This window comes from Mesocricetus auratus, unplaced genomic scaffold (assembly GCF_017639785.1).
Source record: "Mesocricetus auratus isolate SY011 unplaced genomic scaffold, BCM_Maur_2.0 Super-Scaffold_100010, whole genome shotgun sequence".
Lineage (NCBI taxonomy): Eukaryota > Metazoa > Chordata > Mammalia > Rodentia > Cricetidae > Mesocricetus > Mesocricetus auratus.
The window spans coordinates 30273299-30286651 of record NW_024429194.1 but is presented as its reverse complement, the minus strand read 5'-3'; the positions used below and the strand labels follow the sequence as shown (position 1 = coordinate 30286651).

Here is a 13353-nt window from a genome sequence, read left to right as displayed (position 1 = left end):
TAAATTTTATTAATGTACCATAATTTAAACAACTGTATCTCAAATATGTCTTATTCATTGAATCAATTTTTTTTATAGCAGACATTGAACATGGGCACCTCTCAGGCTAATCTACCACTGAGCTATACCCCCGGTTCTCACGCTTTTTCTTTGTTTTGATTTGGACTTTTTACAACAGGATCTCTCTATGTACCCCGGGCTAACTTCAAATTCACTGCACAGATGATGATGGCCTTGAATTCCTCATCTTCCTGCCTTCACCCCCCAAGTTCTGAAATTAAAGACTTGCACCATCATACCTGGCTCAAGTGTGCTTTATAAAAGCAATTTACTTTGGTTTTTTTCATTTCTTAGTAGTAAACTGACCGTCTTTTAAAAATTATTATTTTATTTTATATGTGCAGGTATTTTTACTTCTTAGCAGTAAATGACCATCTTTTAAAAATTATTATTTTATATGTGCTGGCATTTTGCCTGCATATATGCCTGTGCATCGCATGTATGCTTGGTGCCCACAGAGGCCAGAGAGACCATCAGATGGTTGTGAACTGCCATATGGGTGCTGGGAATGGAACCCAGGTCCTGTGTAAGAGCATCCTGCACTCTTAACTGCTGAGCTGTCTCTCCAGCCCCATAAACTGACAATTTTTAAAGGAGAGAAACTGCAAACGCACCAATCTTAACACATGACCACAGGAAATGACATTTGGCAGAAATGCTGGCTTTGTTGCTTTTTCCTTCCTACCTTATTGATACATGCATAAAGGGGGAGGGGCTAATAGAAAAATAAGAACTTTTCCTATTACCTCTTCTGTGATAATCAATTTTTGGATTTCTCCCTTAGGCATTACTCGTTTATATACTGGAGCTTTTATCCTAAAATAATATTAAAACAAAGTTACTCAAAATAGTAAGACTATTTGATAATTACATCTTATGCTTATAAACATAAGGTACATATACATAAAATTAATAGAATTAGGGAAACAGGTTAAATTATAGTAAGTCAGCTTGGCTTGAACATTAAAAACAAGAAGAAAAAAAACCAAAAAAACTGCAAGCTTCCTAACATTTACAATTCTCCAAAAATGCCCACAATACCCTATAGTAATGAGTCTCTCACTGGAGTCCCAGCAAAGACCACAAATCTATTAACAGAGCAACAAGTGTTCAAGGCCCTGGACTAGACAGTGTTTAGGCTTCATTGCAACCACAAGATTCTAAGTTTTTAAGAATAAATTAAGTTCATTGGTGTTGAGAACAGTGCATGCCTGGTTCTATCCAAAGTTACTGAATCAGAGAAGGCAGTGTAAAAGCTTGGTAACTGGTACAGGATGAAGCCATTTCTAGCAGCCTGTATCACGCAAAGTTAGGCTCTACTGTAAGTCAGTTCCTCTCCGGCTCACTGAGGAGCTCACTGAAGCTCAGATCCTAGCTCTCTTGTGATGCAAATGCTACTGACTTATGGGCCAAACTTCTAATTGTAAAGGTTGAAATCACATCCTAACTTTGTATAGACATAAACATTCACAAAACATTTATTGAAAATATATATCCTAGACAGGAATGGCTGTACATACATATAATCCCAGCACCTGGAAGGCAGGGACAGGAGAATTACCACAGATCCAAGGCCGGCCAGGGATATATAAAAAGGCCAACCTTTTCAGTATACACACATAAATACCTATATCCATGAATTTAAAAGAAAAAAGTAAAAGATCCTGACCTGGGGTATTAAAATCCAGTCATTTAGTTGTCAAGTATAAAAGCAACTGAAGAAACCCACAAACACAAAACACTTAACCAAATAACCAATAATCATTTCAAATATTCATTTCACCCAAGCATTTCATAATTTTAGAATGCCCAGAAACCAAAGGCACACTCCCTTTTGCAACTGACCAGATGATACGTAAGTAAATAAAAACAAAAATAATATTGTGATAGCTTTATTTTCATCTTCTTTATCTTACATATTTATCACCTTCTACATTTACTGCATGCTGAGTTTGAAGGGCCTTAAAAAATCCTCATTACACATCAGGAGACTAAAACTAGAGAAACCACGTTTAACATGCCCAAGACCATCCACCCACCATAAATATACACAATTTCCACAAGAGTCTCTACCCCTGGCTCCTTATAATTATTAAGATAAAGGCAAATAAAGTTCATTGTCACTCTATTTTTCCCTCATGCTTTAACAGATCTCATGAACTGTTCATCACACTGGGATTACTGAGGGAAACTACAGAACCTTGCTGAAAGACTTTCATGGTATCCCTAAGATCATGTACTCCCAGCTTTAAACTATGTTTCCCAATTTTGAAATGGCTACAATCCACATGACTCTTATCTTCCAATCATCATTTATGCTGACCTAAAGCTCTGTTACCCATACGAAGTTTTCCCTAGAAATTTAAGCCTGATTACTGATAACAGTGGAGAGAAAAGAGGAGAGTCAATGTGCACAGTTCCTTACCTTTCTTTGAAGACTTGAAGTCCCCGAGCCAATCCTTCCAGACACAGGAGATCGTATCTGTTGGCAGGCACGTCAACCTTGTAAAGCACAACATCTGAGGCCCCCTGTGCCTTTACATTGCCTTGTTCCTTACTTATGATTTGCTTCTCAGAAGTCTAAAACAAGCCAAAGAAGTTTAATAAACTACAAAATATATCTTTTCTGCTGCAACAACAACAACGACAGAAAAAATGCTACACATGTCATAACCACAGCAAACAGAAAAATACTGTTTTTCACTCCCAGAACACTATAATCCATCTAAAGCAACATCAGCATATAGTGGCCCACCAGCCAAATCATGCACCCCACTTGTTTTTGCAAATAATGCTTTACTGGAACACAGATAGACACAAGTACATGTTATTATCTACTGTCACACACTGAGACAACTTAGTTATGGGAGAGACAACATAACTCCAAAGCCATGGTCAGTATCTGCCACTTCACACAAAAAAATTTGCCATCCAAAGGAAATGGAAAAAATCGTCAAGGATACAGAGGACAACACAAATGTCAAAAAGATACAGATGAGTCACTGCATGAAAGAAACAAACTCTGACAACCCTGGCAAGTAGCCCCACAGCACACACGCCTAGAAGGAACACGAGGACAAAAGTAACAGTACAAAGGCAAATCAGAACACCCAGAGAGCAGAACTGTGCTGAAAATGAGGGACAACAGAAGCTATGGAAGCCACGGAGAGAGAGCAAACAGAAGAGCCAAGGAGTCCACCACAGCAGCGACTCTAATACAGCAGCAGAGCTTAGAAGATGTCTGTTCAGACTCCGGGTAAAAAAGAATCATTAACTAGTATCAAATGAGAAAGCACTCGGGAGGCAGAGGCAGGTGGATGTCTGTGAGTTCGAGGCCAGCCTGGTCTACAAAGCGAGTTCCAGGACAGCCTCCAAAACAATACAGAGAAACCCTGTCTCGAAAAACCAAAAAAAAAAAAAAGAAAAGAAAATTTCATCACAACTCAAAGTTGGAGTCAAGTTAAGTTCAAGTGTTACTATTACCCTTTATATAGAAATGCTACTCACTGGGAATCCCACCAACGACCTGCCAAAGGCACAGAGGCTCTGCAACACACCACACTTTCTGCTTTCTATAACACCTTCCTGCCACACACTTACTAAGCAAGCCTATCCACAGTAAGAATTACAACCTGCTACCCGAGGAAGGAAGACTATCAAGATGGACAGAGGGGGTCAGGGGGCAATGTACAATGACACATATATGAACATGTCACACTGAAACCCATTTTTTCATATGCTACTCAAAAATGGGGAGAGAGATAATTACAGCTTGTATTTGCATGGTTTGGGGTGGGGGGACCCTCACTTTGGTCACTAAGCACTGCAGACCCTGTCACCCTTGAGAATGCCATGGGTCCAAAGTGTTGGGACTGTTTAAAACACATCTAACCTAGTCCTCAAACTTAAGAGGCAAAACAGAAAATCAGAGAAAATTATAAAAATGAGGAAAGAGAAAGAAAGAAGAGGGGAAAGGAAAGAAGAGGATGGAAGGAGACCAAAGAAAAAGAATTAAAAGTGAAATAATGTTTGACTGAAACAGTAATAAGATGTAATGTTTTCCAATGAAGAAAGCTTAAATTCTTTCTGGGATGGCAGATAGCAGAAGAGCAGAAGAAGAAAGAAGAAGAAAGAAGAAGAAAGAAGAAGAAAGAAGAAGAAAGAAGAAGAAGAAGAAGAAGAAGAAGAAGAAGAAGAAGAAGAAGAAGAAGAAGAAGAAGAAGAAGAAGAAGAAGGCCAGGCGTTGGTGGTGCACGCCTTTAATCCCAGCACTCGGGAGGCAGAGGCAGGCGGATCTCTGTGAGTTCGAGGCCAGCCTGGTCTACAAAGTGAGTTCCAGGACAGTATCCAAAGCTACAGAGAAACCCTGTCTTGAAAAACCAAAAAAAAAAAAAAAAAAAGAAGAAGAAGAAAAAGAGCTCTAAATAAAGAAGTGGAAATAACGTGGTAACCCGAGAAATGAAAGTTTCTGAATAAAAAGTAGCTTAGTACTTGTAGGGGGCATCAATGTCATTTTCAGACTCAATTCCAAGCTAGGTTTGGAGTACGACCTGATAGAAACAAAAGAGCCATAAATATATTCCAGAGTTGGAAATCATAATCATATGAAGCAAATCATCTGTTTCTCAAAAATGAGACAAATTGTGAGATCAAAAAGGTAAGTAATCCTCCTGAAAACAGTACAGAAATGCCCCAACTGCTAGAGTCTAACCCATAAGTTAATAACACAGCAAACTCTTTAAAAAAGAGAGAAGATAGGGTGGGGGTCATACAAACTAGTTGGCTATCTAATATCAAATGGCCAGCCCTGAAAGCATATATACACACAAGCAGCACTATACAGTGAGGTTTTAATTATGTACTTGGAAATAAGTATATGTGTGTGTATACACATACGTATGTAAGAACAATTAAGAAAAAAGAAGTCATTTATTTAAAAAAGAAGGAGGGATACATGGAAGGGTTTACAGGGAGGAAAGGGAAGGAAGAAATAATATAATTGTATTATGATCTCAAAAATGAAAATTATTTTAAATAAAGTTTTTTAAGGGATTAAAATTTGCAACACAAATTCATCAAACAAACAAAAAACCCTTAGGGCTTATTTAACAATAATCAGAAAACATTTTTTTAAAATGAGCTCATAGACAGAATATCTTTAAAATAAAAAAGTCTGATACATACAATTTCATCAAGTTCCAAACCAAATTCAAAACATAGCTCGTCAAATTCTTCATCAGCTAGGAGAGAAAAAAAAGAATGTTAATTCTAATGTGTTCAGTACAAATGAAAACTGCCTATGAATAAATGGACCTTACCTACTGCTTAATTTCCTAACCCTGGACATTGTATCAGGCATCAAATATCACTATTAAAAAACAAAAACAACAACAAAAAAAGGCTTGCCAGTGTTTTTTTGCCTTTGGTTTCGGTTTTATGAGGGCTTTTCTGTATAGCCTTGGCTGTCCTAGAACTTGCTCCATAGACCCGGCTAGTCCCCAACTCACAGAGATCCACCTGTCTCTGCCTCCCAAGTGCCAGGATTAAAGGCATGCACCACCACTGGCCAGCTTAAGTTTTTTGTTTTTGTTTTTTTTTAAGCTCAGAAACATGTGTAATAGCCATATAACAGGTCTATAAACTGACTAAACCAACAAAGTTCTCCTATGTGCTTTGGTTTGCCACCAAATAAAGCATCTCCAGGGTTTCACGTTATCAAACCCTGAACACAAACCATCAAAACCACCACATGTTAGTGAAAAGCTAGACAGATGTTTTAAGTTCCAAGGTAAAAGGTGGGACTTAGTATGTCAAAGGCCACTCTCTAGCATCAAAACAATAACAAGGAAAGATTTGCCTGATGCAAACATCAACCAACAATTAAAGGGCTGATTACTCTAGACTAACATTAACTATAGAATTTGGTTACCAGTGCCAAGATGTCTGTTCAGACTCCGGGTAAAAAAGAATCATTAACTAATATCAAATGAGAAAGCAGACTCATAATCATAGAAACTATATATACAAAGGAATGTCACTAAACCTTGGTATTTATATAAGATTCTCTCAGGCAGCCCAATATTTGTTTTCAGAACCACACTAACCAGGGTTTTGACTTCTACCTTACTCATAAGGAGGGCTCAAACCTTATGTAAACTTCACCAACACCCTTATCTGTAAAACCACCATTTGCCCACATTTTTAGCATGGAACCTTAAAAAGATGTAAATGGACCTGGCATAGTACCCTGAAACACTGTGAGTCTGCAAAACTAATAGTTCTCTGCCTTATTTCGATTTGGCTTGTTACCTAATACAGCATTTTCATGGTCTTCACTTATCAAACATTGAACAAACACCACAATTACCACTATATTCTAGTGAAGAACTAGATGTCTTAGGTTTCCTGAACCAGGACTAGGAGTTGGCCTCGGTGGCAGAATGCATGCTTAGTATGTCACAGACCCTAGGTTCAGTTCCCAACATCAAAATAAAATAACAACAAAAGACTTGTCTGATCTAGACATCAAACTTCAATTCAATTTAGCAAATATTTACTGCCATTATGTGCCAAGCAACAGTACTAGATGCCAGGGCTACAAAGATAAATAAATTACAATTCCTGTCTGAACTACTTCCCTCTCTAGCAAAGGAATCATAAGTGTAAATAAATATAAGTAAATATACCCAGTAAAGGTGTAGAGTGGCAGAGTTCCTCTTAGGTTCACTTATAGCTACATAAAGGATGTCTTCATTAGCTAAAGATTGGAGGGAGTGAATCAAGGGCTTGGCAAAGCTGGGAACTCCTAAGTAGTCCAATATGGTGAAGAATAAAGTTTGTGTTAGGAAGAAATAGGATACAAGAAGTAGAAAAAGGGTAGCTCATGACATGCCAAGAGACTTGCCCTCTGTCCTACCCGCAGGCAATGGGAGTTACACTCAGAAGCCTTTCAGCTTGGCAAAACAGGGTTAGATTTGTTTTGCTTTTTTCCTTTTTCATCCTTAGTTTCAGATCTTTCTGAAACAAGGCCTTATATGTAGGCCAGGTCAGCCTGCAACATGTATGTATGTATGTATGTATGTATGTATGTATGTATGTATGTATGTCAGGGCTGGTCTCTAACTCCAGATCCTCCTGCCTCAGACTCCCATGTGTTTCTATCATAGGCATGAGGCACCAAGCTTGGTTCCCTACTACATTTGCATTTTTTAAGACTGGTGGCAGGGTGGAGGAATACTGAAGAGAGTCTCCTACAAGTGAAACACAGAGGTATACACTTAAGCCAACAGCATATGGGGAAGAAGGAACCTGAGAAATGTTAGCAGCCTTACAAGGCTCAGTGACTGTAATTACAGGATGAACAGTGAGGGAGGAAGGGAACAAGAGTAGGATGGCTCCCAGCTCTCTGGCTTAGGTGAAAAGGGCGAGGCCACCATTAACTTGTGCATGTAGTGACTGAGATAGCTAGCCTCCAACATGGCCTGCAACGATCCTGCCTGAGTGTCAACTTACACATGATGCAACCATCTCTGTGAGCTAAGAAGCAGATGCTCAGGCTAAGCCGATCCTTGAGGCAACTACAGTTCTAGCTGACAGCTTGCATTGCAGCCCATCAAGAGCCTTAGAGTCAGAACCACCCAGCTACCCCACTCTGATTCCTGTCGCTTAGATACTGTGGGAAGCAACAAAAGCATATTGCTTTCTACTTCTAAAAACTGGGACAATTTGTTATGTAGCAATAGATTACTAATACAAATCTTAGCCTCTGTAAAGGGAGTGGTACTATAACCAAAACTGGGGGAATGGCTTTGGAGTCAGACAGCAGGCTTTGAGGAAAACCGACATAAGAAAACCAAAGGGAAGAGCCTAAAGAACACTATTAGCTGAAGTCTCATGGTCTTGAATCAGGATACAGGGGAAGAACGGGAGGAAAGTGAAGTAGTACTGCAGGAAAATAGAAGGGTATCCCTGTTACATAGGCAGAGATGTGATCAGTACCATTCCTGCAGGTACAGGGACTAAAGCAAATGTTCTTACCTGACAAAACTAAGATGTCTAATCAGTGCTCAAAGAGCAGCCTATTTGTTGACTAGTTTTATTTTTACCACTTATATAAGAAGAGATTGACACGGGAAGAGCTATTAAACAAAAAAGAGCCAGGATGTTAATGGGTAAAAAAGTTTTGCCTTCCAAATGTAAAGTAATGCTAAAATTAAGTAAGTTCTGGGCAGAGACCAAATCCTAGGCTTAAGATAGAATCAAGGGTATGCCTGAAAACCTCCAGTCAGATCAAACAAAAGGTGTAAAAAAGAAATGAAGGGTGTGCCTCACAAATCCAATTAATAAAACAATAAAATGTAATTAAGAGCACTGTATGAAAAAGTCCAGAGTACTGAAACAGCTAATTTCAGAGGTTTTTGGAGTCTGTGGTTTTTAATGAAAAGGAATCCACCAAAGACCCAGAAAGTTTTTAGAAAAAACACTTGGGCAGACATAGCAGGCTTGAACTGAAAGGGGCGGAAACAAGACAAAAGGAAGTCTTTGAGGCCCTAAAATTCTATTAACAGGAAGTAGACTGAGAAAACTAATCAGCTGTGAAGCACATGCATCCTGGGGATCACTCAGAGGGTGGAACCAGAGCCCAGAGGGCAAGGCAGAGCCATGGAGAATTATCCCAGGCCCAAGACCTAATCAGGACCATGCAGCATTTACCATTCGATTTCAGAACTGCCATGGACCAGTGGCTCCTTGTGAGCTCCACTTTCTTCCCTTTAGCAGCTACCCCAGGCCTGTCCCTCTACGGCATCTTAGATGCATGAGAGACACCTACCTCAGGGCTCGAGCTTCTCAGATCACTAGTTAACTCATCACAAGATGCTAAACTCAGAGAACTACATCCCCAGACCCTCATCCACCTCAGAACCAGATTTGGATGATGTGACTGTGGACAATGAGCTGCTGCTGCAAGATGACACTTCTGGGCCAAGTATACTTTGCATGTGGATGAATATGAAGCATTTGGTGATTGGTGGAGAGACTATGACACCAATGATACCTAACTGCTTATCTAGTCCCCTTTCACACCAGGTCAGGACTGGTGTGTGCAAACAAGAAAAGATGGAAAAGGATGGAACAGCACCTCTGAGCAATTATCAGTCACTGAGAATACTACTTGAGCTCTCCCATTTACCTGCTCTCCAGAGTTTTCTCCTTCTAAGGACAAATTGACAAAAGCCAAGGCGGAAGGAACCAAAAGCCCTGGCCAAAGTTAGACAGGTGAATTGGCCTGCTTAAGAGAACTTAGGGGTCAGCAGTTTAGAGCACTTGTTGGTCTTGCACAGGACCCAGGTTCGATTTCCAGAACTCACAAGGTGGCTTACAACCAAATGTTACTCAAGTTCCAGGGCATCTAATGCCTTCTTCATGCATCCACAGGCACCAGACATGCATGTAGTGCACAGCAAAACACTTATACATATAAATAAAATGGGTAAGTCTAAGTAATAATAATTAAAAAAAACAACTTAGTGTGGTGGTACATGCCTTTAATCCCAGCACTCAGGAGGCAGAGACAGATGGATTTATTATGAGTTAGAGAACCAGCCTGGTCTACAGAGGGGATTACAGGACCGCCAGGTCTACACAGAGGAATCCTGTCTCAAAAACCCAAAACCGAAGGAAGGAAGGAAGGAAGGAAGGAAGGAAGGAAGGAAGGAAGGGAGGGAGGGAGGGAGGGAGGGAGGGAGGGAGGGAGGGAGGGAGGGGGAGGGAGGGGGAGGGAGGGGGAGGGAGGGGGGAGGGAGGGGGAGGGAGAAAGGAAGGAAGGAAGGAAGGAAGGAAGGAAGGAAGGAAGGAAGGAAGGAAGGAAGGAAGGAAGACAAACAACAACTTAGAAGCAGCTTCTCCACCCCCAATAAGCTCTTGAGTTGACTACAGATCTGAAATCTGGAGTAAGACTCAGACCAGGACCATCAAACCTTGATTCTTAACCATCAGAAACTAATGAACAATTATTGCTATAATATATAAAACTTTTGTTGGCTAAACAGCAATGAAACAAACTGTTTGGATCTATTAAAATAAACCTTAATGCCATATTCCTTTAAGCTATATATGTTTTTTAAGAAACAAAAGAATCAATAATAAAATCACGAGTAATTTCCTTCAATAAAATAGTAGACCTAAAACACTATCTGCCGGTGAGGCCCACAGATGGCTCTGGCAGTATTACTATACCAAACTAGAACAGGGGCCAAACTGAAGAGCAATGATAAGAAAATGAGTAGCAAAAGAAAACAACTTAACAGAAAGGCAATCAAAATGCAGACTAAGAAGACAGAGTCATTCCCAAGAAGGCAGAGGAAACAAATGCCCTGAGTAACAAAAAAACGAGAGAGAAATGTGCTCCCTAACAAGACATGGGAAGTGACAGTAGCATCTGGAAATAACAATAGGATTTCAGATGGACAGCAACCCTGGGAGGGTCTAAATAAAAAAATGGATTGTAAGAGCACAGATGACACATTATCTGAAAACAGGCAAAGAGGGACATGAGGAAGAAACAAGTGGGATCTACACTTCATTTGGAAACTAGACGTTTTGATGAATAGGCTTTTCCATCTTCAACCACTCCACTGACACTTAAAAAGAATGGTTTCAAGAAGACACTGAAGAGTATTACTAACCCATCTGATGAATATCTCAATAACATCAGTATTAAGGGTAAAGAATTTCAAAACATCTTATAGTTAACCATCTGTGTGGAAAAATCAAGCTTACTTGATCAATTGCCATTTGAAAATGGGAAAAGGAGACAGAATTTATTAAAATATTATCTGATAATAACAAACGGGTTGTAAGTCCCATTATATTTTAAAATGCAGATAATCTCTTACTTTTCCAGAGATAAGGACCTGGCTGAGAACTGATTATAAACCTGTTAAAATTTTTACACAATACCCTGTGCTGTTCAGATACAGCAAACACCCCTAGAGAGAATATGGTGTGGGGTAAGTGAGGCATATAAATATAATCATATTATATGATGGAAAGTGGGTAGGAAGTGAGGGCCACGTTCCAAAGGCAAAGCTATTTCCTCTATTTCTAAGGTCTTGGGACAGTTCCTGCTCACAACTTGGGAGACTGAGTCAGAGGGATGGTGACAAGTTTAAGGCCAGCCTGGACTATACAGAATAAGGTTCTGTCTCGAAAGAACAACAAAAAAATCCTATGAACAACTAAAGGAAGATTAACAGAAAATGGGTTATATCTAAGAGTACACCTTTAGAAAAAAAATTTCAAAAGTTTATTTGCACAGTGTCAGTACAATGTTCTTATGAACAGCTACCTCTTGCTAAATACATCATTGAATACAGCTAATACCCCCCAAAAAGGCTTTCATAAATCACTTGTTATAATCTTTATACAAGCTGATAATTACAGGGTGGAGCAGGTAACATTTCAACTACTACATCCGTGTAGAAAATGATAATTTGCTTGATATTTACCTCCCTTTCCCCCCAGTGGTTTAGTTTGAGAACTGAGGAAGAGATGAAGTGTATCGTGAATACTAAGCCCATCGGAGAGACTGTCTATTCGGTTATCTATCAAATGCTGCTCCCGCACACCACCCGGCTTCCCTTCCTAGAAAACACTTAGCATTTCCAATAATCTATCTTATTAACGTCCTGGTTTGTTACTGTCTCGCCAAAATGAGATCGTACGTGTCTTGTGCACAGCTCTACTCTCTCACGGTGTCTGACACGCAACGGGAGCCCAGTCAACACTAAATAAAGCGAATGCCGGGCTTGGTGGCACACGCTTGCTGTCCCAGCCAAGAAGCTGAGGACGGCGGGTTCGAAGGCAGCCTGGACTGCATAGTGAAACCCACATCTTTCTCAAACGTCTTCCCTTCGCTGTCAATCTGGTTCCACAGAGCTAGCTACCTACACTGGCGATGCAACCCAGAGCATCCCTTCCTAGTCTGTGTCCCGACATCAGAGCCGGTGCTGGGCACGCCGTAGGCGCTGTCTCTGAATGGATGACACGGAGATCCCGACACCGGCGGGTGATGCCACGGCAGCCGCCGTAGAGCTGGTTCCGAGAAGCTACTTCAGGCCAGCCCAGCTTCCGCGCCCGTCAGCGCCCCCCTGCAGACTCCCGCCGAGCAAGGCCAAACCCCGCGTGGCGGCATAAACGCCGCCAGCACGGCCTTCTGCCGGGCGAGCCAGACTTCCCCCAGGCACCGAGCCCAGGCGACGGGGCGGGCACTCACTGTACGTCCGGCCCAGAGCTTGGAAGAGCAGGTCTCGCTTCACGCTGACAGTCGGCATGGCGAATCACGGACACTGCGCCTGCGCCACGTGCGGGGCCTCAGCTGCCGCGGCGCAAAGGACCCGCCGCGCCTCTCTGGGGCTGTCTCGGGTAATGCCTTTGTAAATCCAATAATTTGCACTCGCGTTTTTCAACTGAATGAGAGAAAAATGCCACTCTCCGGATAATTTATTAGAGATATATTGTGGCCCTAACTAAAAATCTTGGAAGCCAGACATAATTGGGTGGAATTATCTCTATTCTGACAGGCAACAGTACGGACAGACCCCGGGGGCCCGGATACTCCAAGGAAGCCCTAAGGAAGTTGCCGAGTGGGGTGGGCGGGGCACTAGGGAGGCAAGTAGGGAGGTGGGATGGACTTCCAGGTTGAGAGTCCTGCCTTGAGGTGTTGAAAAGAGGGCTAACCTGGTGCGAGGCTTTCGGGAAAGAAGAAGGTGCAGATACTAATGGCAAGGTCTGTTAATAGACCGGTTTTTTACCTCATTCTTTAACCACAGATTTTATACCCTTGTTTTGTTTGAACGAAACAGAAGACTTACAGGTAGACGTCGTTAGGGACCTCAGCCCTGCCCACTGCCCAATGCTGTACTCAGCCTAATGCCAGCACGAGCAGATTTCCTCCTTAGATAAGCCTGGGTCAAACAGTGGTGTCAGGAATTAATCGCGGGAGCCTGTAAATGCTGCTTTATGTGGTACCAGCGTCTGTGTGGAGTAAGTCAAGGGCTTTGAGATGGCGCTTAGCCAGGCTTATTAAGATAGGCCCTAAATGCAAAAATACGTGTAGCCTTGATCAGTGAAAAGCAGTGGTTTCAGTAAAGTCACCACCAAAACCAAAGCAAAAAAGTCAGAAGCTGTCTAACTAGAAGCGACAAGAAAGGATTCTCTCCTAGCCTATGGAGCAACCCTCGAAACACTTGGATATGGGTCATTGAAACTGCTTTTGGGTTTCTGGCCTTTTCC

General features: G+C 41.4%; 1 protein-coding gene across 3 annotated transcripts in view; it reads right to left on the bottom strand.

Moving 5' to 3' along the window:
- Positions 1-12463, bottom strand: part of Farsb (phenylalanyl-tRNA synthetase subunit beta) — a 62888-nt gene extending 50425 nt beyond the window's left edge. For 2 of the 3 annotated variants that reach the window (XM_040753240.1, XM_040753242.1), the window contains exons 1-4: positions 12335-12463; positions 5245-5300; positions 2486-2640; positions 807-876 (exon numbers count right to left, since the gene is read on the bottom strand). In XM_040753240.1, the coding sequence (XP_040609174.1) occupies positions 807-876; positions 2486-2640; positions 5245-5300; positions 12335-12392 (339 nt within the window). In that variant the 5' untranslated portion in view covers positions 12393-12463. Of the gene's footprint in view, positions 1-806; positions 877-2485; positions 2641-5244; positions 5301-12005; positions 12265-12334 lie in introns of those variants that run through there. The other variant, XM_040753241.1, reaches the window with a different exon arrangement.
- Between the last annotated feature and the right edge of the window lie 890 nt (positions 12464-13353).